General features: G+C 33.8%; 2 protein-coding genes across 6 annotated transcripts in view; one reads left to right on the forward strand and one right to left on the reverse strand.

Moving 5' to 3' along the window:
- Positions 1-27129, reverse strand: LOC138315978 (protein unc-93 homolog A-like). Of its 4 annotated transcripts, none has more exons than XM_069257421.1 (9): positions 26511-27129; positions 16307-16353; positions 12868-13416; positions 12111-12271; positions 10829-11074; positions 8868-9003; positions 8532-8663; positions 6209-6432; positions 2668-2807 (listed from the first exon to the last, which is right to left on the reverse strand). In XM_069257421.1, the coding sequence occupies exons 3-8, from the start codon at positions 13406-13408 to the stop codon at positions 6236-6238; spliced, it is 1413 nt and encodes a 470-aa protein (XP_069113522.1). In that variant the 5' UTR covers positions 13409-13416; positions 16307-16353; positions 26511-27129; the 3' UTR covers positions 2668-2807; positions 6209-6235. The 4 variants fall into 4 exon arrangements, with proteins under 4 accessions (XP_069113519.1, XP_069113520.1, XP_069113522.1 ...); XM_069257420.1 differs by lacking the exon at positions 6209-6432 and adding an exon at positions 7398-7621; XM_069257418.1 differs by lacking the exon at positions 6209-6432 and having other exon boundaries at positions 1-2807; positions 26511-27122.
- The window catches only part of LOC138315973 (DNA topoisomerase I, mitochondrial-like), a 44225-nt gene continuing 32822 nt past the window's right edge, over positions 16462-27864 (forward strand). Inside the window, exon 1 of one of the 2 annotated variants that reach the window (XM_069257411.1) lies at positions 16462-16644. The gene's annotated coding sequence lies outside the window, so the exon portion shown is untranslated. Of the gene's footprint in view, positions 16645-24568; positions 24849-27864 lie in introns of those variants that run through there. The other variant, XM_069257412.1, reaches the window with a different exon arrangement.

A 27864-nucleotide genomic window follows, 5' to 3' on the forward strand; every position in this document is an offset into this window, starting at 1 on the left:
TTTATTTTTTCAATTTTTTTAATCAATAAACATGTACAAAATTGGTAATTGAAATTAACCATTTGAGTTTTTAACACGAACACACAAACAGTTTTTAACACGAATACACAAACATTATGTACAGTTAATATACAACTACATTGTATTACATATGACATATTAATTAATATCATTAGAAATTATATTATATGTTCTAAAAGAAATAAATGTGATAACTTTGCTATCTGATAGAAATAGAAAATTTAGAAATAGCACCTTGTTAAACAATTTGTTAATTTATAATTATGTAACCCGAACAATAAAGATATTTCCACTGCAATGAAAATCAAAATATTCAAAATGCTGAAGACAAGCCAAAGAGTCACATAGTAAAAATGTCTTAACAATGGAGGGCTGAAGTTGGTTGCGAGTTCCTAGTTCCTAGTTCCCTTTAATAAACGGAACTAGGAACCACACCCAAGTTCCGTTTAACTTAAACGGAACTAGGAACCTGACCCGAGTTGCGTGTAAGCTTATACCGTTTAAGTTAAACGGAACTGGAGTCTAGGTGTCCGATCCGTTTAAAGAAATTTGTGTTAAGGAGATTAATTCTGTGCTGTATAATTCATGGAAGCTTTAAGTTCGAATCCTGTATATAATATGTAATTGAACATACAGTTAGAGGTAGGAATCCTAATAAACGGAACTTCGCTCGTTGGCCAGTATGTTTGTTAACCGGAACTCGGGTCTGGTTCCTAGTTCGGTATAAGTTTACACGGAACTCGGGTCAGGTTCCTAGTTCCGTTTAAGTTAAACGGAACTTGGGTGTGGTTCCTAGTTCCGTTTATTAAACGGAACTAGGAACTAGGAACTCGCAACCAACTTCAGCACTCCCTTAACAATGCACTTTGTTTTAAAATATGTATTCAAGATGTTTAGATTTACATGTATATGGTTTGACTTACTACAGAAAGGTTAAAATCGTTGGGGTTGATATTTGTATTGTTTAGACAGAACAAACATGTCACCCTGGTGATAAACATATAATGTATCACCATGGTAATAGATTATAAGACTCTTTCATATGTGGATATGAAGGATAGGGATATTCTACCCGAGGGTCAAAAAATGTAGTAAAACCCGAGGCTTGCCGAGGGTTTTGCGACATTTTGTGATTCCGAGGGTAGAATATCCCTATCCTTCATATACACTTAAGAAAGAGTATTTTTCTTTCATACCTCGACGTTTTATTGCAATTTTACAATTATAATATCTCGCCATTTTGAAATAAATTCGAACAAATTCGAACGAAGAAATCCACAACTGAAAGTCAATTTTCTATACATGAAAAATTACGTGATATTTTTAACGCAAATTTCGTTGTTTGCATCTCTTAAAGTAAAACCAGTCAATTTTGTGAAAAAATGTTAAATTTTTACCGAGAAAATAGAAATTTTGTTGACGCCGTGACGTAACGAGGCTTTTTCATGGGTAGCCATGCAATACAGCCTCAGGCGACATGAGTGTATTGCCCTAGATCAGCCAGTATTACACCCGTAGGTATGAAAGAAATATATTTCTATCAAGTTCTATAATGGGTATAGCTTCATCTACACTTTTCACATTAGATACTATCAAACATATAGCTGTTGTTCAAACTTTGAGAAAATTTCAATATAAAACTATTGTCGAGATTAAGTTTGTATCTTACATTTGTAACATTGCTCTATGGCTAGAAAGTATCATTTAATTGAGCTAATTTCCGAACAGGTAAAAACAATGGAAATGATAGGAGTTCGTCCACAGAAACTTTATATTCCAAATGTTTATGTACAAAAGGGAAACAAACGTATGCAAAACACTTCTGGTTATTGGTTATTCATATCATTTAAAGGGTTTTAAATAACTTTACATTTAGATATTACATGTACATTACATTTAACAGTAATAGCACCAAAATATTTTCTTTTTTTTTTCTAAATCATAAAAAGTGACATCAGCTGAAAAGGTTGATTTTGTCAGTAAAGAAACAACGTTGAAGTGCACAGTACTATTGGACGTGTAAATATTGATTTTGAAAACATTACTGTGTGGGATTCATGGAAATGAAAATATACGCGATACAAATATTGCGATGACAAGATGAAAAAAAAAATCAAAATGCTTGATCTGAATTGTAATTGTGAAAAGGTAATTTGAATTTGAATTTTGTTTTGAAATTATACATACAAAATGTACAGGTATTATAGGAACGCAGTATGACACGTACTGGGAATAATGCATAGTACATGTATTCAAATGAAATAACCTTTTGAAATTACATATTGACTTCAACCATGTATACCGCTTTAAGATCGACTCTTTGATGTGGTCAATCATAAACAGAGTCTATTTGGTAAAATTTCTGAGTGTTGGTAAAGTACACCACTTTAAAGAAACAAATACTGTTCTTTGTACTACAGTGTGCATGGTAAGATAAGGCATAGATCATTTATATACACATTGTACATTGACAAGTCACCAATATGTCAATCTGGAATCTCACATTTTAGTTTTGATCATATCGTGGCTGAATTTCTTTGACCTTCTTTCTCACAGTTTCGTTTTGATGATGTCGTGACTGGATTTCTTTGACCTCCTGTCTATGACCTCCAGGATGCTGTACAGAGTCATTCCAAGCACCAGCCACCCCAAAGCTATGTACATTTTAATTTTTGTTTGCAGGTAAGCACTGTACCCAAAGGCCATAATAAACCCGAAAGACTCCCACAGTCGGTAGTTAGCAAAGGCAGCCTCGGTATTGTTCGTGAATAGGTATCCATACAGCGCTGAAACAATAACGATTCAGATAAGTTTATTTGTTAATCATGTGTATTTTTCGGCATTCAACGTTCATAAAACATCCTTTTATGTGTCTGATCTATACCCGGATATATACAAATCACCTTGGAATGATACTCATCAACTTATTAGCTGTTGTTGTAGCTCATAAATTGAACGTCAACACCCAATCCATGTCTACGAGACTGAACACAACAGCAACGAGGAGATTTCTCTCTGAAGTGTGTCAAGATGTTTAAATGATATTGCAGTAATGCCATTAATTCAATACAAATACTCCATTTATATAAACCAATACAACATGGATGGGTCTTATATATCGATATATATATACTTTATGTATGCAATATATAAATTTTCTGTTCTCATTAAAAAGACAAACTGATAATTCATAAATTCATTCAAAGTGATAATGTTTCTATGAATAGGTAGTTATATGTAATGTGCACTCTTATGAATATATATAAGCAAACGTTGTTGTCTTTGCGTAAAATCATAAAAACGTCAATGATATAAAAAGTGGACCAAATTGTTGGAAACAAGGTTAAGTGTATGACGTCAGTATAAACATTTACGACCGTACAGGTAGGTAGGAGTGACTTTATATATATTGGCACCATACTCATAATGAGTCATACACTTGTTATGTTTTTATCTTATACACGATTTAAATCAAAATCTAAAGTACATGTGTAGAAACTTGTAAAATTTATAACTGAATCAATCAACATGTATCTCCGGAACAACATTAGGAACCAGGTACTCTAAGACGTGGAGTTCAAATGGTTTAAAGCTCAATGTTGATAACGCAATAGTGTTTGCCTAGACTGCCAAGATACCAAGAAAACGGTATTCAGAAACATTGAAAAAAAATGAAGAACTATCATAAATTTTCCGCCTTACATATACGAAATGAGTTAACTAAGTGCGGAAAGAAAAGAGAGATGGATAAAAAAGCGAACTCAATGGAAACAGAAAAAAACATGTCGATCGTGTTCGGGAGCTGCCATGGAGTAGGGAAATTATACGCTTCCCTAGAATGATAACTAATTGAAAGAACAATGAACTATCCATATTTTGTTTTCAGACACAACTGTAAATTAGAATAATTAAAAGAAAACATTTCTAAAACGATAAGATCAGTTTTACTAACAATAATTTACATATGGATATAGAGGCAAATGCTTGCCTTGATCTACTAATCTACTCCTTACTTCTTACTCATAATATCAGTGTCAAAATTAAAATGGTACATTATATATGTATGTTCTAGACAACGTATGACCCGGTAGTTGTTTTACAAAATTCATCTTGAAATAAACAATATTGATAAGATTGACATTTTATGATGAACCCCAGAAAAAGCAGTAATCAAATTTCAATTATTGGCATCGCCAAAATTAACAAACTTTTCTAGCATGCCATAAGTAGCGATAATATTTTAATAAAGCCATTACAGGATAGCGTGGGTAATATGCGTAAATCATTAATATTGTATATGTAAAATTATGTTAACGTTAAAGTGTAAATTCCATTATACTCAAGAAGTATAGAACTTTCCAAAGCGACGTTTTTAGCTTTGATAAATGGATTTAGAAACCGTTTGTACGGTAAGCATCGCATAACACAAATTAGATATGTTTGTACAATTGTATCATGTAAAAAAACGCCAATCATTAACATAAAATGACTATATGTCAAAATACAGAACTTATATGTAATAAAGTTTCACAATATAGACGTAGGGTTGCAGGTAGGGGAAGGCAACGGTATTGTCTCTGTCTATGGGAGAGCATTGGCGAAGACAAAATTTACTTGAGAAATGGATCAAATAGCTTTAGTATAGGCTTGGTTTTCAATACACATGTTTAGTTTTTTTTTAAATTATTCAGAAGTCCAGTGATTTAGTTAGAGATTGAACTAAATTGAAAATGGATATCAGAGAAAAGACCTCAACGCAGCAACAAGCCCTTGATTGTCTCGTCAGGGTACTGTACATGCAAATACATAGAGGACTTTCAATAGTGTTTCTATAATGTTAATAAAAATTAAGACAGCCCCACAACAGAAAATAAAGCATACTACGTTTCTCATATGAAGTGAAAGTTACAACTGGAAGAAGCATTTTTCTTTATAAGGTCTAGAAGAAAGTTCCATCGAGGATATCTGATGTAAAAAGGATTTACTATAAGTATATACATATGTAGGACTGTCTGAATTGAAAATATTACAAAGGACAATGGGTTGGGCAGTTTTTGGGCATCAAATCCATCGATTTTATTAACTAAGAGTCAAGAAATTAAGTTTTTGCATTTAAAATATATAGTACATATCTGATTCTGCAGCTGTAGTTGCCGTGATAATCATCAGAAATAGGCATTTGAAAACTTTTTTTATAGATTCTTTCTAAGAAACAATAGATCGCAATATTGAACAAACTTAATATTTACTGAGAATATGTAGGCACATATGATACATCATTAGGAGAGTTATAAGGATGCACTCTATGGATTCTAGATGAAAAACATCGTCAAAATTAACATACTTTCCCCACTTTTGAATATGTGTGTTTAACATTTTTTACAGTCATAACAACTGCAGCTGCAATGATACAAAACCATAATACATATTGTATTAAGGACATATTGGACACATACACTATACAACAGATTTGAAAAAATGACGGATTTGGGGGGGGGACTATATATATTCCTTCCGATTCGAAAGCAAATAAACAAGGTATTCCTCCCTATCAGTTGTAATGGTTGAAGATCAGCGCGTTTTTCTTTTAACAAGAATTTTTGTTGATACAATAGCAGTGAAGGAGACAGCGAAACGCCATATTGTATACGATTATATTTGTATAATACATAATTCATTGGATACGAAGTGTTTTAAAGCATATATAACTTATGTCAGAATATTTATGTTCATAACTAAATGATATTATTAATATTATTAATATGTGTAGTTTAGGCATATGATATGTTATTGGTTATTGTCTAAAGTTTATAGTTAACATACGACATGTCATTAGTTAGTACATATATATGAATAGAGAGAGATTTTGAATACAGAATATAATTACTGTTATTTTCTATAAACATATCACGTTTATAGTTCCTATGCAGACCTAATGTTAGTTTTTTTTTATCTGTTTTAGGATAAATGGTACAAGGATTTACATACATAACTACATTTTATTAAGTTTGTTATTACTATCTATATAAATGTTATTATATAAGTAATTTATGTACTTATAATGAATGTTTTTGTTACATGTATAGCGTTAGATAAAACAAAATCTAAAGGTCAACTAATTTTAATTAGATTGTAAGTAATTAATATAATGTACATATATCATCATGCATGATTTATAAGGTCTTACTGTCCAGATGTCTATACTTTGTTCTGTTTACTTTCTGTGCCTGACCTCCACTATGGCATATAAAGCCATGCCCAGGACAAGCCAGCCCAGGGTCAGGTACATTTTGACACTAGTAACGAGGTGACTACTATAACCGAATGCCATGATAAAGCCTAACGATTCCCAGAGTCGGTAGTTTGCGAACGCTGCTTCAGGTTTCTTAGCGAACAAGAATCCATATAAAGCTGTAAGAAAATTGCTGACAATATTACATTTACATAGCAGAGATAGAAGAAGAATAAAAGTGAGTATTATAAAGTATTCCGATAGAAACAACATAATAATTATTTAGGGAAAATTGACCTTTTTGATCTAGTATATTCTTCTCTTACATGAAGTTCATAGATGATATTGTGCGAGTGAAGTGGACCAGTAAAACTGGAAATATTTATGGAATATTTTTCTTTCTATATTGAATTCAATCAACAACATTTTGAACACATTAATTAAAATGAGCATGGTGGTTTTTTGTTCAAATTGATTAACAGTTGTATCAATAACCATGGTTAAGAACTACAATACAATGTCAATAATTGGTCTTTAAATCATATACATATGCATACTTTTAAAATTACCATTCCCAATCGACTTTTATCTTATTTAAATTCTTCTTTAAGTAATCAGAGTCGATATTTAGTAGAGACCAGAAGCCTGCCTTAACAAATTCGTTAATTCATCATGTAGATAGTGATTTTTAAACAATTTTATATTTGACATCAAGTTGTATGTTACTGGATCATGTTGTTCCTGCTTGTCACGTAGAGTTTCATTAGGGAATAAAATAAACATTTACATATTGTATTTAGTAAAGGAAAAAATCATCATCAAATATGATGAGCTTCGTTGCACATTTTGAAAGTACAAGTTACAATAGTATCACGGAAAATCAGAATCACGACCACGTTTTTAATGCTTTAGTCTTGTAACATCATTGACAAGGGCTCTACAGCAAAGAACATCTCTGTTGTGTAGATTACTACTCGTTTAGGAAGGTGATTTTACGGTAAGGTAGGGATATAAGGAAGGCGTCGGTATAGCATAGCAACTACCAGGTATATAAAATTAGGATGGTAGACATCGAGTTGTTAGTCGGTAAATCTGTTTAGGGACATGAACTGATTATACACCCGTATATAAACACTCGTCTTACTGAATGGGTCTAATATTCCCGCGACCGTTTTCTCCTGTGGATGAGTTCTACAATGGTGTATAGCACCATGCCGGAGACCAGACAGCCTAGAGCTATATATAGTTTGGTACTTGTATATAGGTAGTTACTGTAACTGAAAGCTACAATAAACCCGAACGATTCCAAAAGTTTGTAGTTCGCAAATGCTGCTTCCGGCTTTTTTGTAAATAGGGTTCCGTAAAGAGCTGTAATAAAATGGCGGACAGTCATTGCAGTTGAAGAAATAAGCCTTTCACTTTACAGCATATCAGCATAGAAACACTATCATAATCAGCATTAAAACGATATAACCAAGGCTCATGTAAAAAGCAAGAAATCCCGTTACTATACCCTCAAAACGCATGAGGGATATTACCATTATAGATTTGGAATGCAGGGATTATAAAAAGAGGAACAGGACATTGGATTCATTCAGTCTGTAACTAGGAGTTAAGTGGAAACTCACACGAGGTAAGCAGATAATTAATTAGAATGAACGGACCTACAGTGTAGCGAAATAACCGACTTTTTGAAAAAAATAATTGTAGTGAATTAGAATTAAAAGTTATTTTAGTTTAATTGCAAAACAACAAGATTAACATCTACCTTGGATAGGAGGTCTGATAAATACGTAGAAGGAAGAATATAAAACTATCGAGCATAATGTGTATGTTTATTTACTGTAAACGTACTTATAAAACGGTAGTTTTACTTTCAAGCGCTGATTTGTGTAAATTATTCAATTTTGAAACCATGTACATTTTTAGTCTTTCTGGTCTTGAACCACCAAATTGAGCTAAATTTTATCAGCGCTAATAAATTATTATACACAGTTTTTCACATTTGCGTATTAATTTAACTCCGCTAGAATAAGTACATTTACGGTATATGATACTTATAAATAAAGTATTATGGACAAGGAAATAGAAAGTGATAGATTTAAACAACTCTCTGGCGATTGTCTACATCTGGATTCCTATCGTCATGGTAAACCCTTACAGATTTGTATCACAAAACTATTTCGCCTTCTTTCTTTTGTAATGAAAAATGTTGGAAAATAGTTCAGAAATGGCAGTTCTCAAAAATATAATAAAATCAAAATAGCACACAACTTACCATTAATCTGAGTTTGTATAACAGCGTCACCCATGCCCCATAAGGCTGCGAATATGTAGAACAAATAGAGTTGATCTGGATTGGGTTTCCATATCAACAGAGCGATTAAGGTGCCTCCATGGACAAGGAATGCTGGAATAATAACAAGAAAGGTCAATGAAGCATGGCAAACATAGTCCTTTAGCTTAAAGACGATAGCATGAAGGAGGATTCCATACAAATATGTAACGTATGTTTTACCAAATTAAAATTGAAAACATTCGTAAACATTCACTTTCGAAAAGAACAAAGGAAGTATAATCCTGTGTTTAGGAAGGGTACCGATTGGTGACTTACCTAGAATGAAGAACGGGATATGTCCGACATACTGCACCAGACGTCCAAATGTAAAGGAGCAGATGGCGTCCACTACCCCATAGCATATCATCACGTAACCAACATTCCAAATACCCAGAGTACAGCTGATGTAGGACTGTAAAACAAGTAGGGTATCGAAATAGGACATACCAACATGTTTATATATAGGTTATACAGAATATATAACGGAGAAGACAAATAACGATTGGTTAATCTTGGTGTAATACAATTTATCCCATAACTTCACAATGGAAAAACCATGTGATAAATTCCATAGCAGTTGGTTATCATTTATGTTTACACACACCTACGGCGCCTCTAATTGGTCAACTTCAAGATCTCTTGATTCCTATTTGCTTTCAACTTCAGGCTTCTTCCCATAGCACATTTTCTTTAAAAGAGCGTTGTACCGTAGATGCTTATTCAAAGAATTAGACAATAGAATATTAGTTCTTTGTTAAGGCACTATATTTTATGGCGGGAAGATATCATTACACATTGTTTGGTGGTAAGTTTCCCTGAGTGAAGACGAGAAAATGGTCATCACGGTATAAATATATCTTAGATTTAAAGTTATGGAACAAATAAGTTCCCCAACGCGTGACTGTTGTTTATCATCGTAAGTTAATTTTCAAATTTTCAAAAGACACTCGCTAAACCTAGTGTATTTATGAGAAGGCTTTCATCTGAGTATTAGAAGGCCATTACCTTCGTATAAATTGCCCTATATGTTGGTGGAGTATTAGAAGGCCATTACCTTGGTGTAAATTGCCCTATAAGTTGGTGGAGTATTAGAAGGCCATTACCTTGGTGTAAATTGCCCTATAAGTTGGTGAGTATTAGAAGGCCATTACCTTGGTGTAAATTGCCCCATAAGTTGGTGGAGTATTAGAAGGCCATAAAGCTTGGTTTAAATTGTCCTATAATTTGGTGAGTATTAGAAGGCCATTACCTTGGTGTAAATTGCCCTATAAGTTGGTGGAGTATTAGAAGGCCATTACCTTGGTGTAAATTGCCCTATAAGTTGGTGAGTATTAGAAGGCCATTACCTTGGTGTAAATTGCCCCATAAGTTGGTGGAGTATTAGAAGGCCATAAGCTTGGTTTAAATTGTCCTATAATTTGGTGGTGTTTTATCAGGGCATTTCCTTGGTGTGAATTGCCCTAAATGTTGGTGAAGTATTAGAAGGCCATTACCTTGGTGTAAATTGTCCTAAATGTTGGTGGTGTTTTAGAAGGCCATCACCTTGGTGTAAATTGCCCCATAAGTTGGTGAAGTATTAGAAGGCCATAAGCTTGGTTTAAATTGCCCTATAAGTTGGTGGTGTTTTATCAGGGCATTACCTTGGTGTAAATTGCGCTATAAGTTGGTGGTGTTTTAGAAGGCCATTACCTTGGTGTAAATTGTCCTAAATGTTGGTGGTGTTTTAGAAGGCCATTACCTTGGTGTAAATTGCCCTATAAGTTGGTGGAGTATTAGAAGGCCATTACCTTGGTGTAAATTGCCCTATAAGTTGGTGGAGTATTAGAAGGCCATTACCTTGGTGTAAATTGCCCTATAAGTTGGTGGAGTATTAGAAGGCCATTACCTTGGTGTAAATTGCCCTATAAGGTGGTGGAGTATTAGACGGCCATAACCTTGGTGTAAATTGCCCTATAAGGTGGTGGAGTATTAGAAGGCCATTACCTTGGTGTAAATTGCGTAAATTGCCCTATAAGTTGGTGGAGTATTAGAAGGCCATTACCTTGGTGTAAATTGCCCTATAAGGTGGTGGAGTATTAGAAGGCCATTACCTTGGTGTAAATTGCCCTATAAGTTGGTGGAGTATTAGAAGGCCATAAGCTTGGTGTATATTGCCCTATAAGTTGGTGGAGTATTAGAAGGCCATTACCTTGGTGTAAATTGCCCCATAAGTTGGTGGAGTATTAGAAGGCCATTACCTTGGTGTAATCGCCGGTGATAAACGCCTGCTCTATTCCACTGTAGATAGTTAGAGGCATCAGTAGTTTCTGGTAAGGTGAGTCCCACCAATGACGGAAGGTCGCTATCAACAGTTTGGGAGATAGTCGACGGTCTTCCTCCGGGATATCCTTGTCCTTGTCCAACTGTATCCGGTCCAGGAGCCCCACAATGATAAGAAAAGCCACACAGCCACAGGCTATGTATATGCCACACACAATGTACACCTGGAGGTAGAAATATACTTGTATTTACGACTCCAGAAACATAGTAACATAGGAATGATATGAATGCATTAAAAAGTAGGTAGTTGTTCTAAGGTTTGAACGAAATATTAATAATCAATTAATTTGCAAATCGACTTGCAATATAACGTACGATTCGATAAGTGTTCAAGTCACAGTTTAGATCACATTTACCACATCTATCAATACTTATGTTTGAATATGTAAACGGATTAAAGAAAATGTTTTATCAACAAATGTTTGCTTATTTTATACCACAGTTCTGTGGTGATCATTACTGCACAACTTTACCTAAATAAAATACCGGGTAAATTACCGTAATTTCAATTTCAATTTCAATGTCAACAAATTTTATTGACATATTATTTACAGTCAAGAGGATTTACCGTAATGTTAAGCTCTTCCACAGCGTGACACTGCTAAAGAACTAGTTCTATTTTACGACATCCAACATTATTATTGCCTTTTCCTTAAAGAACTAGTTCTATTTTACGACATCCAACATTAACATTGGCTTTCCCTTAAAGAACTAGTTCTATTTGACGACATCCACCATTATTATTGCCTTTCCCTTAAAGATGCTCCATCGCCGACAGAGCATAAATGCTTTTCATAATTTGAACAATAATTGGTATTTAATCGTGTATATATATGCTTAATAAACACAAAAAATAATATAAAGCAATTTATTTTGCTATGGGTGCATGCATAATTAGTACTTCATTCCATATAAGATATAGTGCCACGGATTTTTTCGGGATGCAATTTATTATCTTTTATATACTTAACTTGAAGTAAAATTAGAAGCTAAAACTTTTCAATGGTGGTAATGGTGTAAAGTAAGTATGTTTTATAACTGAAGAAAAATACTAAATCGCCTTCTCCTATTTTTTTGATAGTGAAAAATACCACTTGTCAGCGGTGGAGCATCTTAAAAGAACTAGTTCTATTTGACGACATCCAACATTGTTATTGCCTTTCCCTAAGTAGATCAAATAATTAATCAGTGAAAATTCACCTTTTCAATTGGTGGTCTGGCCAGGTTTGTGTTATTTATTGAGGACACGGTAGGATCAAACACTGACCCACACAGCTCTAACTCCGCATCCGTCGGCTCGGTTATATTTTCGGGGCGTTGACTGAAGACAGTGGACGAAATCAAATTTCCCCATACTTGACCTGTAAAACAGATATTGACTTGTATTACTATTTAACATTTTACTGTTTTGTTTTTCATGGTTATATTGCTTCTAAGTAAAATAAGCTTCTTCAGCTTCCTATTGTTCAAACGTTTTGGTTTAAATTAATTCAAATTATAAATTATTAATAAGTAAGGTTATATATAATACCCTTTAGTGAGAGCATGTATTGTCTGAATTTGTATAAAACCGATATTTCTACAAACATCGCTGGCTTGTATTTTGCCCTGTGATAAAATAGGCCTAGATGGTGAGTGTAATTTTGAACTCATCTTTTGTTCACTTTGGCAAGCAAAAACTTCATCTGAAGATTGCAGAGCGACACCTAACATAAGAAGCACAGTCAACCACGATGTACAGTTATTCAAATATTCAATATACATCAAAGAATCAAATAACAAATGTCTTCTGTTGCCTCCATATAATTTCCGATGAGAAAGTCCAGATGTGGATATAGCGTCTGTGATAATGACCCCATAAGTATAGAGGATGACATTTGTTTATCAAATAATCTTCCTTTAGGTATGAAGAGTCGCAGAATGTGAAATAAAAAGAGAATAATTGTACGTGGCTTACTTGTTTGGAAGACCATGAAGAAGAATCCAAAGAAGCGGTTGATGACATCATCTTCAGTTGCCCCTGTTTGTTTGGCGTACCATACAGCAGTTTGTGTGAGGTAAGTGCACTTAGCAGACCACAGAGGGGCAGCGCCCAGACCCACTATAATAGACGCCACCGCCATTGTCCCCCAAACAGCGTAGAAATTCGCAGCCATGTACACAATATAACATATCATTGACAAAGCAACAGTCCACTTACAGCCGAACTTACCAACAATAAACGCAGGGAAGAACATGCAGGATACAACAAGAGCGCCATATACTATAGATAGACCTCCTGTCCCCAATCCATCCTCCTTATTTAGGGAACTCTGCAGGTTTGACAATGACTGGAAGGACGTAAAAAGAAACAAAAACCCAAAACTGACCACAACGACATTTTTTAGGATCGTTTTTTTGGACATTTGGTTATCCTCTGTCTTCTTCCGTGGATTAGATGTGACACTGTTTTGGTAGCCATTTCCCATTTCCGTCATTTCAATCCCTTTTTCCGTCATTTTTAATTCTGAAAATAAATGTTTTATCTTAGTATTGCAGATAAACTTAAGACCGTCATTTAAAATGAGAATGTCGTACAGCGGAATATTTTTACGGAGAGATTCTATATTGTCGCGATTCCTGGCCAACGCTAAAATGTGATCCTCGATTCAGAAATATTTAATCATACATACCCTGAAAGCGAAATCGTGAAAATCTAAAACCGCTAAGATTTGATTTTCTCATGTGACAATTATGACCAACCAAAATAATCGACTTCATGGTAACTATTGAAATAATGGAAATTGAATTGAACAACTAAAATTTATACACACAATTTGTGAGTTTAAATCTATTTTATCAACATTAGATTCCTAGGAAGCTACGTACTAGAATTCTGATATAATTTGATACAAATCTCTACACATCGTAAGCGCTCTTATACAAAAAAACCCCGTTAATATGGCAATACCGACATTGAAACTACTGCTATTTTATACATTCCCTCCCGAGAAAGATAAACCACATGGTACAGAGTTCGTTGTGAGGAATGGTCGACGAGTCAATGGTATTTGAAGTGTTGACTTACATTTTCATTGTTATGTAACCAAGATTTCCCTTTTAAAGATTTGAAACATTCCGTTATGTAAGTGGATTGATGACAATTGATTTTTGTTTATCCACGGCTAAAATATTTTGAGGACAGGGCGACATCTAATGTCATGGCAAAAACTAATACAAACCAAGACGCAAGGCATAAGAAATCTTTTTATCCAAATGGGAAAATTAGTATAATTAAAAAAAAAAAATTCGACATATTGACTAAATGTCATTTTTTAAAGATTCGCAAGTTGGAATATTAAAATTCCGAGATGGTTATATACAGGTACAGTGCATACTCGATATTATATGTATATATATATAATATTTGGGCTGTTACACAATGTATTGGTAAAACATGCTTAATACAAAATGTAGTTAATTACATTGGTACTTGTATTTACGTGTGTATCTGTCTGTGCATGTAAGTTCTAATATACTTGTTTATCTTTTAAGGGTCAAGTCACCTGTAGGTGAAACTGGTGTGCCGTATTGAAAACCAGCCTGGAAACTCTGGAATGCTACTGCAGTCACATGAAAATAAAATGGCGACTTACAAGTTTCTATCGATAGCTGATACTCGTCCTGTTACCTTGCCAGGTCTTACAATTATCCTCAAAAAGTTTTCAACAATTACCACACTTTTAAGATAATAAAGTAAATCTCTGGATTAACGATGCTGAAATTAATTTGGAGAGTCGTGAAAATAATGTCATTCAGGTACCTCGATACGAGTCAGAGCTTTTGAAAGTTTAAAGGTGTGTCTTAAGCTTAACTCGTTTTCTGGAATCTGATTGGCAGATATCTCAACACACCCACAATTCTGTCAATTACTCTCTTGCGTGATGTCATTGACATATACGAGTTGATTGTGGAGGTTAAAGATAAGTGATTTTTGGATACAACATTTCTTTTGAAGACGCATATTCATAAAAGGATTCATACAGTACGTATATGAACAAATACTAATTTGTTCACAGACCTCTGATGTATATGAATATACTTGTGACTGTGGCGCTGGTGGAATAGAAACAGGTTGATTCTAACGTTCTCTAAATCAACAAAATGTGTTTTCTTATGGTTTATATTGTGTGTATCACTTATGTGTACTACGCAGGACAACATAATGTAAAGAAAATAATAGGATTTTAATTTAGTATCCATTTTATATGACCTTTTTATGAGACGAGTCTTGGACGTTTAAAAATTAAATAAAACTTCGAAGCACGCTTCATAAAATCCCATTAAATAAACATAAATTTAAGATACTGTTTATAACATAACTACAACAACCTACATTTTCAAGATCAAAATAATCAGTGCAGACCGCCATTTTGCTATGAAGTCCTCAAATCTTGACGTCAAATCATGACGTCACATTGGATTTCCAACCAATAAAAGGCGTTCCATGGTATATTACACTAGTGACATATGCAAATATATTACACGGGCGGAGTCGCTGGATATCAGGCGATTAGGTGATAAAACGTATTTATATAGACTCTGGAATATAGAGTTTACAAACAGACATATCAAACTGTCTCACTCTTCATGTACGCTGTATGTTATCCAATCGGTATACACGTTTGATATTAGCTGTAACCATCGTACAATAAACATGTATCTGTGGCGTTGGATCAAAACCAATTATATACAGAGCTGCTGTATTTCTATCTTGGTGGAAGAGCTTTTACACAACTATTAATCCCATCTAGTGTCTATACATTTCATTGTCGTCAGTTTGAAGAATGAAATTATGTATATGCATTTATTTTCAGACCAACAAATGTCCCTAAAGCTCCATCAGAATATTGTCAGTCCGTTTCAAATATTAACGCTAAAATGTTTCACTGATAAAAACTGAAAAGATTGTAGATTTTAATATGAGCGCACAGTCAAGATTATAACATTGTTCATGTACTGTATGTACGTACATTACTTCAGACTAGCAAAGGCTTTTAATATACATGTATTTAATATGTAGAATGTCTGCAAAATGTCCAAATGTGTTATAAAATCAATATGTGCTTTACCAAATATTGATATATAAGGCTTATGTAAATTGAAATTTGGACTAACAAGAAGTCTGAGGGTCTAGCAATATTTGCATGTATAGCTTTGGTTTTATCATCTTAACATGACATTGTTCTGCTTTTCACAGAAAACAAATCTGCCCTGAATTTCAATTCCAATGCTCGCTATAACTAAGTCATCGAATGTACTATTATCACTTAAAATAAATCATGGCTGCGAATTAATTTTAATATGACGTTATTTTATCAAACAAAGAATGCATTATTCATGAAGTATGAACTTACCTTGATAATTCCGTTAGTGTATAATAGGTCCAAGCACCAAGAGTTACCTGTGAAGAAAAACCGGGTGAAGTAAATATCTTACTTATATAGGAACACGTACTAAAGTAAACTTTGGCGGGGCTGTCACGTGACATCCTGCATACCATATTCATACGATACACCCGACTACAATGACGGAGGCTCCGGTCAGGAGTGTCTCTCGGAACACATGAAAACGTTTAGATTGTACTGAATTCCTTCGTGGACATAATTTGATTCATTTATTAAGTGAAACTGGCAGTAACAACTGGCTGGTTAGCTGGTCGCTTGGTTGATTTGGCTTAATGGCCCATTAACAGGTAAGTTCACTTACGAACGGCCTCTGTCAAGTGCAGTGTATTTGGTATGTGGATCTCTATATGTTTTGGGAGGCTGCGGTATATCCGTGTTGTGTTATCCTAGTAATAGTGGTAGTCTTGCCCTTTGATGAACGCCAACAAAGGATAAAAACTACCACTTTTTTGGACTATTAACAATCAGCTATTACGGGGTTTTTTTCTGAATACAAGTGTTTATTATTTTTAATAGCAATTGGAAAAACTACAGTCTATTTCGTCTTCGCTATGAAAAGCTGATTCAGAAATCATCTAATAAAACATTTAGTAAAGGATCCGTATACACTGTATTTATGAACATTACTGTAGAAAAATATATTTGGTCCCACTTCTCATGCGCTTTGGGGATTAGGACCAAATATATCTTTTTTTAGTTGACTGTTGGATTACCATCGGGATTTTCTAAAACATTTCATTGATATTTCACCGGACGGATAGAGCAGACTAAATAGTGTCAAATCATCATATAATTGTATATAATGACATAGTTATTACGAAAATTAAAGAACGCTTATATAGATATAAAAATATATACATTTTGTCAACATCTCGCTAATGTCCGTTTCATTAGTATTTATTGATATCTTTTGGATGAATTGCAAGGTGGTTTGATTGTCGGACTGTTTCTTTGGAATTCTGTGGGAGAGCAATCATGAATCAGTTTTACTATTTTACACTTAACCTCTCATACGCCCAATGTTTTGAATGGTACACATTAAACCGAATAGGAACATATCAGTGTTGCCTACAAACGATAAATGAACAAGTTACGTCAGAGACACACCACAGACAGACTGTGATAAACAACTAGGGCGGACGTCTTAGAATTTACAGACTGACAATGGGTTGACCACGTAACAGTGGTTGTCCTCAGGTAAGTGTGTATCTACCTGTAAACACAATTCAAAATTGAACGAGAAAATCTATATATTGAAACTTGTATTGTCATTTTTTTTTGTATTTACGTTGGTATCATCAGTAGCCAGGAATGGTTTTAAACTCATGATACCTTGATACCCAGGTTACGCATGTCCTGGTATCACCAATCCCTTTTTTCAAATGGACATTAAAACTGTTGGTAAAGGAATAATAACTACATACAGACATCTTTATCCGGCTTACGCTTCTGTGGCGTGTCCACACTGTATACTATAGAACATATCCAATATTAGTGGCATTTGGTAAAAACACGTGCCAAGCCTTTGTGGTAGCACCAACAAGAGGCTTAGGATATGACACTTTAAAGGGATAACATATATACTTTGAATAACATTGGGTTCTAAAGCAGGAGTCGGCTGCTGACATACAACACGAACCGAAATATAAAGACATTTACTCCTTTAAGAATAGTATATTTTGGACACTGTCTTTAGCTTTCGTTATTGCTGCAAAGCTACAAAAATTTAAAATAAATTCCATGGCTTTTCACGATCAAATGAAATGGGGTTTTTTCAATGATAAAAAGACAACAGAAGTCGCCTTATGCATAAGGGCGATTAGATTTTTTTTTTTTTTTGTATTTTACTTAATGTATTGTCAAAGAAAAGGTCATTCAAGAATGGCTACACCGCGTGTGAATACCTCACCAACTACTGAAGCTGTCAGAATCACAGGGAGCCAAATCAATGAAAATGGATGTTGTCATACATTTTTTGAATTTGGTGGATGGACTGATAAATAAAATAACAGTCATATGATTTTTTTCTTCAGAAAATACGAGATTTGAATTTTTTTTTAATTCGTGATATTTACTCTCTGTTTAATAGTAAATATTCCAATTTTTTAAATAAATTTTCAAATCTCGACTGGTCAAACGAATCATACAATACTGTGCTATTATCTGCTGGAAATATCCCTTCATGTACTCTAACGTGCAGTTATAAATCAATAAATAACTCACTTTACCTATATAACTATCTTTGTACATGTAGACTAAACTGATAGACGCAATATAAAGTGGCCTTAGTTTGCAATATTGACATTTAATTAACATGAACAAACTTCTCTCTGTATACAACTGCTAACATACCTTTGGATAACACAGGAGCGAAAGAAGCGTGTATCAAAGTATAAAAAGGTCCAGAGGGCCTTCGGCGCTCACCTGTATATTTAAACGATTACTCGAAAACAATGTCAAACCAGATTTAATCCATCAATTCCATGACGTTCAAAATTGAGCGATTGATCCTTCAACAAGTTTTTTAGGAATTTAACATTACGTTGGCTCATATAGGGTTTAAAAAACATCTGTAAAGTATCTACAACATATAAATTTCAAGGCTACATTAAAACTAATCTACAAATATATACAGGGACTATATGTCGCGGGAGGTGAAGCGTTCTCTGTGTAATTGGCAACATTTCTCATACATTTAAGGTCAGATATTGATTAAGCTATAACGAAACAACAATGACATCTTGCTGGAAGATGGAAGTAGTAAACTTCTTTGTAATTATATTAGCTATTTGACATATTAAAAAGCGTATTTTATCAGGACAATGTCTACGTATATTTTCACAACAATAATCTATGAAGGTTTATTTTTTCTGATTCTTAAACTATATTTGTTGACAAAATTGATTGTTTATCAGATTGGTTTTGAAAACAGTGAATTCCATAGAATGCTAGGATGGCGGGTTTACCGCATCTTTTATTTTTACCTAATATGTACATTCATTTTCATGCTCAAACAATCTGTGAATTTAGAAAAGAAATTTGAAATTGGTTTTATACACCATCAAGCCAAACAAAATCAAATTCAAATACATAATTTGTTTCCATACCCTCAGAATAATTATTTTAATAAAATATTAACTGAGGTATTCATATGTGCGTCACATTCAATATGACCGAAATACAAGGGGACTGAGATGTCACAGCCATAATTTCTAAGAATTAAAACAAATTATGTTTTTTTTTTATTTCGTAAAGCTGTTCAATTGTTAATTTGATATAATTCCAATGTCCATCATCAATTTAAATTACTGTGACCAAAAATTGTGAGCAATATAGCAAAGAACGACGGAAATGACATTCATCTCCACTTATCAGTTAATATAAGGAAATAGGTAAACCTTCAGCAACATGTGTGTATTGTCAAACCTTGGTGTTCGAATAGAAGTGTTTATATATTTACATTCGACAGGTTTATGGCAAGTAACACTTTCAGTAGAAAAATGTGGCAAGACCTATTTATATGAATTTCATTTAGACTTTTACGGTATGATAGTACGTCTCTAAGGTATTGTAAAGTCATAAATCGCCAGCTGCTTTCTCTGATTGTATCCTCTGATGTATTTTACTAAACAAAACCAATGTGGTAGAAGGTCCGCTAGGTATATTTTAATATATCCAGTTCATATGCATTCGTGTAAATGCTTAATATCTTGAATAAAAGGTCATCTGTATCTTATGTATGCCGGTTGTTTTACTTGGAGGGAATCTTCCATACTGTTTACCTGTTGGTTAGAAGGTTGATTTGCCTAGCATCATATTAATAACGCTGTGGCCATTGCTGGGCAGGCGTCCCTGTGTACGAGAAAGGACACCAAATGGAGGAGTTTCCACCATCAGAAGAGGCTGGAACACGAGCATAACGCAATCTACCAAACCACACAAACAAAAATCATATGTGACACATTTTCTTGTTGTTTCTCCATGTAAAAATGGAATTCTTGCCCATTGCACGTAGAAGATTTGTTTTTCTCTCTGAAGCATGGTGGCCAAAGGCACGGAACATGATACCCATAGCAATGACAACGACCAAACCAGTTGCCCCAACCCCTTTCTGTTGAACGTTAAGCAGAACTTACAAATGTTACAGACTACAATGTGTCTCAATGGGGTCAGACCATAAACCCTTCCTTAAAGGAGCGAACGTCAAAACGTGAGACGGTACCGGTGTAAGCGAGAGAGGTTATGAAGAAGAAATTCATTTGAGAAGATAAATTCCAAAAGTCGCCAATGGTTATTATGATCTTACCATAGTATATCTTAACATTCTTATACTGTTGGCTTATTTTACAAGTTGCTAATTAGGTATCACTTAAGTGTATTGTCGCCTTTTACACATGTTAGATGAAGGCAAGCCTATCACCTGTTCTTTAGACATATCTAGATCTATCCGTATTTCATCTTGTCAAATTATTTACATTTGGTATATGAATGGTGATACCAATGATCTAGTAGAGGGCGTGCCTCTGAAATGAACATCCTATACCACAACTAGGTCGTGTATTTTATCTAAGCATGCAATAACTAAATATCGAAAGTCGAATACATGTAATTCTATCCACATATTTTACCTTTACCATAAATACGTAAGATTTTGCAGTCGTGTGTTTTGTTATATGTCTGAATGATTGGACCTCTATCGAATCCATTCTTATCACGCTTTGTAAGTTTATATACTTACTACTGTAGTCGTTTTTATGAAATCCTGCGCAGGCCAAATATCTGTTCGTTTGTTATCTTTTATATTCTGTCCAATACTAGATGTCCGACCAAATTTGGAAACTCGATATCTAAGTCTCGAAAGACGATACCATTTGTATATGTACGTGTATATATACAATCGTTTAACCTGCATCTGACCGCCAACCAATGTGTGTTCTACTTTGACGACGTGGCCTAGAAATAGACTTGACCTTTTGAAGTTGCGTCTAGTCGGTTTGTTTGTTTGATTTCACGACATTCTTACTTAGCATAATATACTTTTTACAATGATGTAATTTAACACATTCAGCTGGCATACTAGGCTTTATAGAAACTGCGACATTTTGAATTATCGTTTTGACCCCTTATTGACTGATAGCCATCGCTACTAAATACTTAAAGTGCCATACAAACAAACTATTTGATTATGATTGACACGATAAAACAGACACATGGTCTACGGTTTACGTTTTCACGTCATTCGCACATCGAACTACAGCTTTAATAATCTTGCCCACAGCATTGATATATAGTACGAGTTCGTACACTTTTCAGAACCTAATCACCGCCTGTTAACAACATACGATTGATTAATGGGATGTGTTAATGTCCACTGTTATATAGAGCCAAAAGAATGATAAAACAATGTAAACAATAATATCATTTTAATTGATACAACAAATGATAACATACCTTTCAGAAACGGCATTTAATTTTTAAACGGGAATGTAAAACAAGGTTTATAATTTTGTATAGTAGCATACGTATTTTTTTAGATTACCGTTAATACTAAACTTACCATCACCTTCTGATCAAATTACTTAAAATAAATCAAATGTTTATGTTCATAGTCTTATGTTTCGCGCCGTCGTCCTAAGGAACACATCACTGCGCCAGACGACAAAAGAGCTAATTGAATTCTTCGCCGTTAACATAGATAACACAGGGAATATTGAATAGTTTGGTGTTGTAACGTGTAACTTCATCGTAGGTCATATATACATATGTTTTATGTTATTATTCCTTATGTTTTAGAAACTTTTATGTTTTGTTTCGGAAAGTTAGTGGGCCTTTAAGCAGAAACACTGAGCATATTCTACAACTGAAGACCACCATTGCCATCAATGAAGTCTATATTTCCGATTAAGGATACAAAATTCTAGAATAGTCAGTCAATATATATATAACATGTACACTATTCACAAGTACCTTCCCCAGCTTTTATACCGTTATAAAAAATATTTCAGTTAGAAACAGACATAGTCAAAACCTCTACAACATAAAAAAAACCTGCCCCAGTATTCGAAAACCACTGCAATCCAAATCTATCAAAACTATAATGCCTAATGTCGCAAGCTGATATTTTTTCAATACTTCAATACAAAAACTCTCCGTGCCAAATTAAGCTTTCTTTAAGGGAAACTTTTGGAACCCTTCCAGGTTTTATCAGACATACCATAAATTTTCAACAACAAAAAATCCTTGACTATAATGGAATGAGGATGTAAAAATACTGAAATTCTGTCAGAAGGAATGACCAATCACAACCGATTTTACCTGTTTATCTCACAGCGCCCGAAGTGGTAAGTGATCGGGAGGTGAAAGAGACAGTGTATATAACTACCCCTGAATGTTGTAAAAGACTTCAATTAAACTCTATATTTCATGTAGATAAAGATGATGTTTTGAAGATTCTGGTACACTAGCTTCTTCGTCTATGTGACGTGCATGGACTTTATAAGTTCTTACATTGCAACTGAGATATGTACAGAACAGGACGGTGTACTAGGTCTTGCCATATATAAAATGAAAGGTCACTGAACATTTTATTCTAAATAATTTGCAATTGATTATACAACCTAGGTTTTTGCTATTAAAGTGGCTGTAGAAAAATCTAGTAAAGATCAAGAATAACACCGGAAGATTTTAAGTTCCACCTTCCATTATAAAGGCATAAAGGAGTTTCTGTCCAAAATATGCGATACGATATATATTTATATCATTTTTAAGCATTGAAGTCTCTATTTTTTAATTTCATCGGCGTATGAATGAAATTTTGTTTGCAAACAAAATTTATTTTCCAGACTACTTTATAAAATGAAAAACGTTTACGCGTACGATTCCATTGATTTTTTCAAGGGATTATGATTTCCAAATCGCAACGTTAAAGTTGTGATGTCAAAATAACGTCGGATTTCCGCGCCATTCCAGAATTTTTTTTCATCGTGAAATGCAAAAAATGAATAGGCGAATCAGAAAACCAGAAACAAAGTAAAATTAATTATGTATGTATCATTCAAGCATTGAAGTCACTATTTTTTAATTTCATCGGGGTATGAAAGAAATTTTGTTTGTTCGCGTAGCGGATTCTCATAAAAGTTTGCAAACAAAATTTATTTCATAACCCGATGAAATTAAAAAATAATGACTTCAATGTTTGTAATTGATTTTCCAGGCTACTTTATAAAATGAAATACGTGAACATGCACGATTTTATCGATTTTTTCCAAGGGATATTTTTTGCAAATCAATACGCAACGTCAATGTTTCTATTGTGACGTCACGATAACGTCAGGTTTCCGCGCCATTCTCTGATTTTTTCATCGTGGAATGAAAAAAAAGGAATGGGCCAATCAGAAAGGTAGAGACAAAGAAAAAAATAATTATATATATAAGATATAGTATGATACACAGAAAAAAGATTATTGAGAAACTTTATAGGTACATATAAATTGCACACAGCAAGGCAATGAACAATGTTTTAGAGGGAGTTAAAAAAAAAAAACCAAAAAACAAAAACAAAAAACTTCGCATCGGCCGGCAAAATCAAATAAATAATATAACACAGAATTCAAAGTCAACCGCGACAAATCGTAACTGATAGGAGACTTCTGAAATCGTACTTTTCAAGGAATAGAACAAGAGTTACAGAAGAGATAACGTTCCCTGCTTCACTGGTGACCCTATCTGGTCAATTCCGGTTAATGTAGTTTGTACATCAGACGTGTAGTTATAGAGACCTGATAATTTGCCATCGTTATAGAGAGTCACGTTCTTTATGTAAATAGGATACGCATGTGAATGCTGATGATTTTTTGTTTTGAACAAAGGTAATTCTGAAGATACATTTAATATCAAATTTCATTGACAGATAATACTAGCTTGTGTCAATTAAAAGGAGTATCCGCACCACTCACAACCAATACAAAAAAAACGCCATTGAGTCAAAAAAGAATGTAATAGGATTGCCTAAAGTCTATATCCCAGTATGTGATAATCAATGCTGTAGTAACGGAGAGAAGAACAGAAATACAGGTCTGATTTAGAGGAAGTTATACCAGTCACTTTTATATTTAGGCGGGAAATATTTGACTGCTTGGCATTGAAAGCTGACCTTGTGTACAAAACTTCTTAGCAGTTGTAAAACAAATACAACCTGCAAATAGGTTGTTGTGTAATATTTATTAAAAGTAAGACAAACATGTGATCCGAGACGGAATCTTCGACACAAGGCCACAAACATTATTGTCAGAAGAGTATAGTAACGACAAAGTGATCTGTAAGTCTTACTTTGGTTGAAAACAACATGGAATGTAGGACCATTAAAATGACGACAGCTTTGGTCATATCAATGTTGATCCAATATACAAAGAAATACATCGATCTATACGACAGAGATGATAGATTGCAGGCTTGATCACACTAGGAAGTGAAATCTCTTATCGGATTCAAGGTATTTATAGTTAAGTCATACCTATGTAACTTCCTATACCAACGAGATAAACACACTTATCTACATATATGTTTACTAGGAATACGACAAGACCTGGGTCCGTGACAATGTTTGCACACACGTTATCAGATGAACTTGAGTGAACTCCGTGCCATTTCTTTAACGATGCTAACTGCCATCTATAGTTTGCTTTGTGAAGTGTGGTCAAGCTTTTAAGTCATATATAAACGGTTCTTTGGATTTTTTTTATTAATAGTAGATTAACTATGCCTCCCAACATTTTTTATTGCATCTGTTTTGATCTACAAGGTAAGGCCGTGCTGCCACCAGAAATGAAGATTTGCATGTAAATGTAGTTGAAATTACTGAGGTGGGTTTCTATTTTAAGAGGTGCTAAAAAACGATGGCGGAAGAGTTTATTTGCCAATATAATCCAACTAAATACAAACACTTGCTGCCTTGTATCGAAATGAAGATTTGCATATGGTTGAAGTTACTGAAGTACTGCTTAAAACAATAGTAAAAGACCTTGTTTGCAAAATAGTGAAAGCATGTGAATTGTTTTCAATAGTAAACAGTGGCAAGGAATTACAATATCTAACATTTAGACATAACATAGTGTACTAAAAAGGTCCGAGCCTTGTTTCATGAACATTTTAAGTTAAGGGATTCCTTAAATTTCAGGAATGTTCGTGAACCTGAGCCCAGATTGGTTAAATGTTTATATGAAAAGGAAACTTACGTTGTGGACCTGTTACAAAGATGTCATGTTATATTACAAACACTTGCCTATGAGCTAATTCTGCAGAATATATCGTAAGAAATGAATATTTTTTCTAACATTGTACAATTTCCAACCAGTTTATACAAAATGTTTTAGGTGATAGAGGAAGAAATCTATTCACACATCTTATAATCAATCTGGTAATGTAATCGTTCCCCTTTCCATGAGAATTCAAAACAGATGTAGACAGGAGTATAAAATAGGTTCATATTATTGGATTTTCCGTTGATTTACCCCTATAACGAACGTCAATACAAATCCACACAATGACATTCTCTCGTTTTGTCATGAACTGTGATAGATGAGGTAACTTCTTCTATATTTGTTAAATGCGTCCCCCGACTATACACTGGCTATATAGAATGGTCACACACGTAGACATGTACGCCTGAATTAATATAATTCATAAGGTATATTCCATCACAAAATATTTATTCATGTCGTCATCCGAAGGATATTGGCCTTTATTTACTAAAATCTATAAATTCTCGGTTGTAAAGAGTGATACGTTGGTCAGGAGATGGACAATTAGATATACATTGTAAATAAATATACGTTTCAAATACATATACGTTAGAGTATTCTGTAGCGGTTTATCGCCATGCCCTTCGGCAATACTGAATGTAAAAAAAATGGCACTCTACATACTGTAGCCTAGACTAAAAGATCACCATCTGTATAAATATTACCAGGTATACCGATAGTGTGAAGTAGTCAAATTATCTGGTGGAAAATGAACATGGAGTAGTTACGATATTAAAGATAGCCAACAGAACGATACCTGTAATCTACTTAGACAGATAGGACATCATACTGTACTTTGTTTATTAACAATATAGACCTGTTAATAAGGAATGTATACAAATGTTCAGACTTACCTGTACTATACTTGTTGGTGCATCCTTATTAAAAGATAGCCTTGTCAATGAACCAAACGGATGTTGTCAGTAAGATTAATAACAGATAAATCACAGCCTGTTACGTCAAACAATGGGATGGTGTATCACTCACATAACAATATAACTGTTTTACTTCTGTGTGCACTGAAGCGTGACAGACAAAACTGACGTATTTCACTTGATGTCAAATGACGATGCGACACTGATAATCCACCTCAACGTCGCCTGATGATGGGAGGCTTAAAAATCGTACTTTGTCCTTAAAAAAGCTTACCGCTTATCCTCAGCACAACCTGGTTCTAGTGCCCATGCACCTTGAATGGTTTTCCAATTTTTTTTTTTATTATTTTTTTTTTTTCGTTTTGCTGCTATAAGGATGTAATTATGATAAAAGGGATTGATTCATATATATATATATATATATATATAATATCCTGTATTTTGCATGATGTTCAGATGTGAAAACAGCTTTTCAAGGAAATGATACATTTGTATTTAATACTTACCGATGGGAAATAAACCTTTTTACGGAAATGATATTTAACACTTTGCTAACAAAATGTATATTGTTTGTCAATTCATTCAATATTTGTAGTGAAGATAATAAAACATTTATATAAACAAAACAAAAAACAAGCACAAAAAATCCCCCATTACACACATGTAACACAAAGAAATTACACACCAACAAAACCAAACAAGACCAAAATCATACATATTAACATACACAGCATCCATACAGTTGATTGGTATATATCAATTACTGGTCAAACATATCTTTCCAATTCATCCAATTTTAATTAACTTTTTTTTCAACGTCATATTTGGTATACAAAACCTCACTCAAACTCTCTCTATTTTTGCTTTGTTCTTCCTAGATACAGCAAATGTGTTGCTCTTCATATAAATGATAATGAAATTGAGTGGTATTGAACTTTTTTTTTGTTTAACCAAAGAGTATTGTTTCTAATTTAAATTCCACAATATTGTCAGTTTTTTCATAAATTTCTCTTTTCATACAAATGTACCTTGCCATATTTGAAAGGATTTTTACATTACATTTCATAAATTTGTGTTCAATGGTTTCAATTTCTGTATTACTGATATTATAACTTTTATTTCCAGAAATATTAATAGTTTTCGGGTAAGCATTCAAGTGGGGTTATACGATGTCGATATTAAACCCATTGTGTTGCTATACCTTTGGTAGTTTGATAATGCATTTTGTATATGTTTTCTAGTCTATGTTTCTAAAGACAGCGTGTTGTTTCCATTCCTGCTCTGTTGCTATCAAACTTTTTTCTCAATTATAAATACATGTAACAACAACCTT

The sequence above is a fragment of the Argopecten irradians genome, chromosome 2, assembly GCF_041381155.1.
Source record: "Argopecten irradians isolate NY chromosome 2, Ai_NY, whole genome shotgun sequence".
NCBI classification, from domain to species: domain Eukaryota; kingdom Metazoa; phylum Mollusca; class Bivalvia; order Pectinida; family Pectinidae; genus Argopecten; species Argopecten irradians.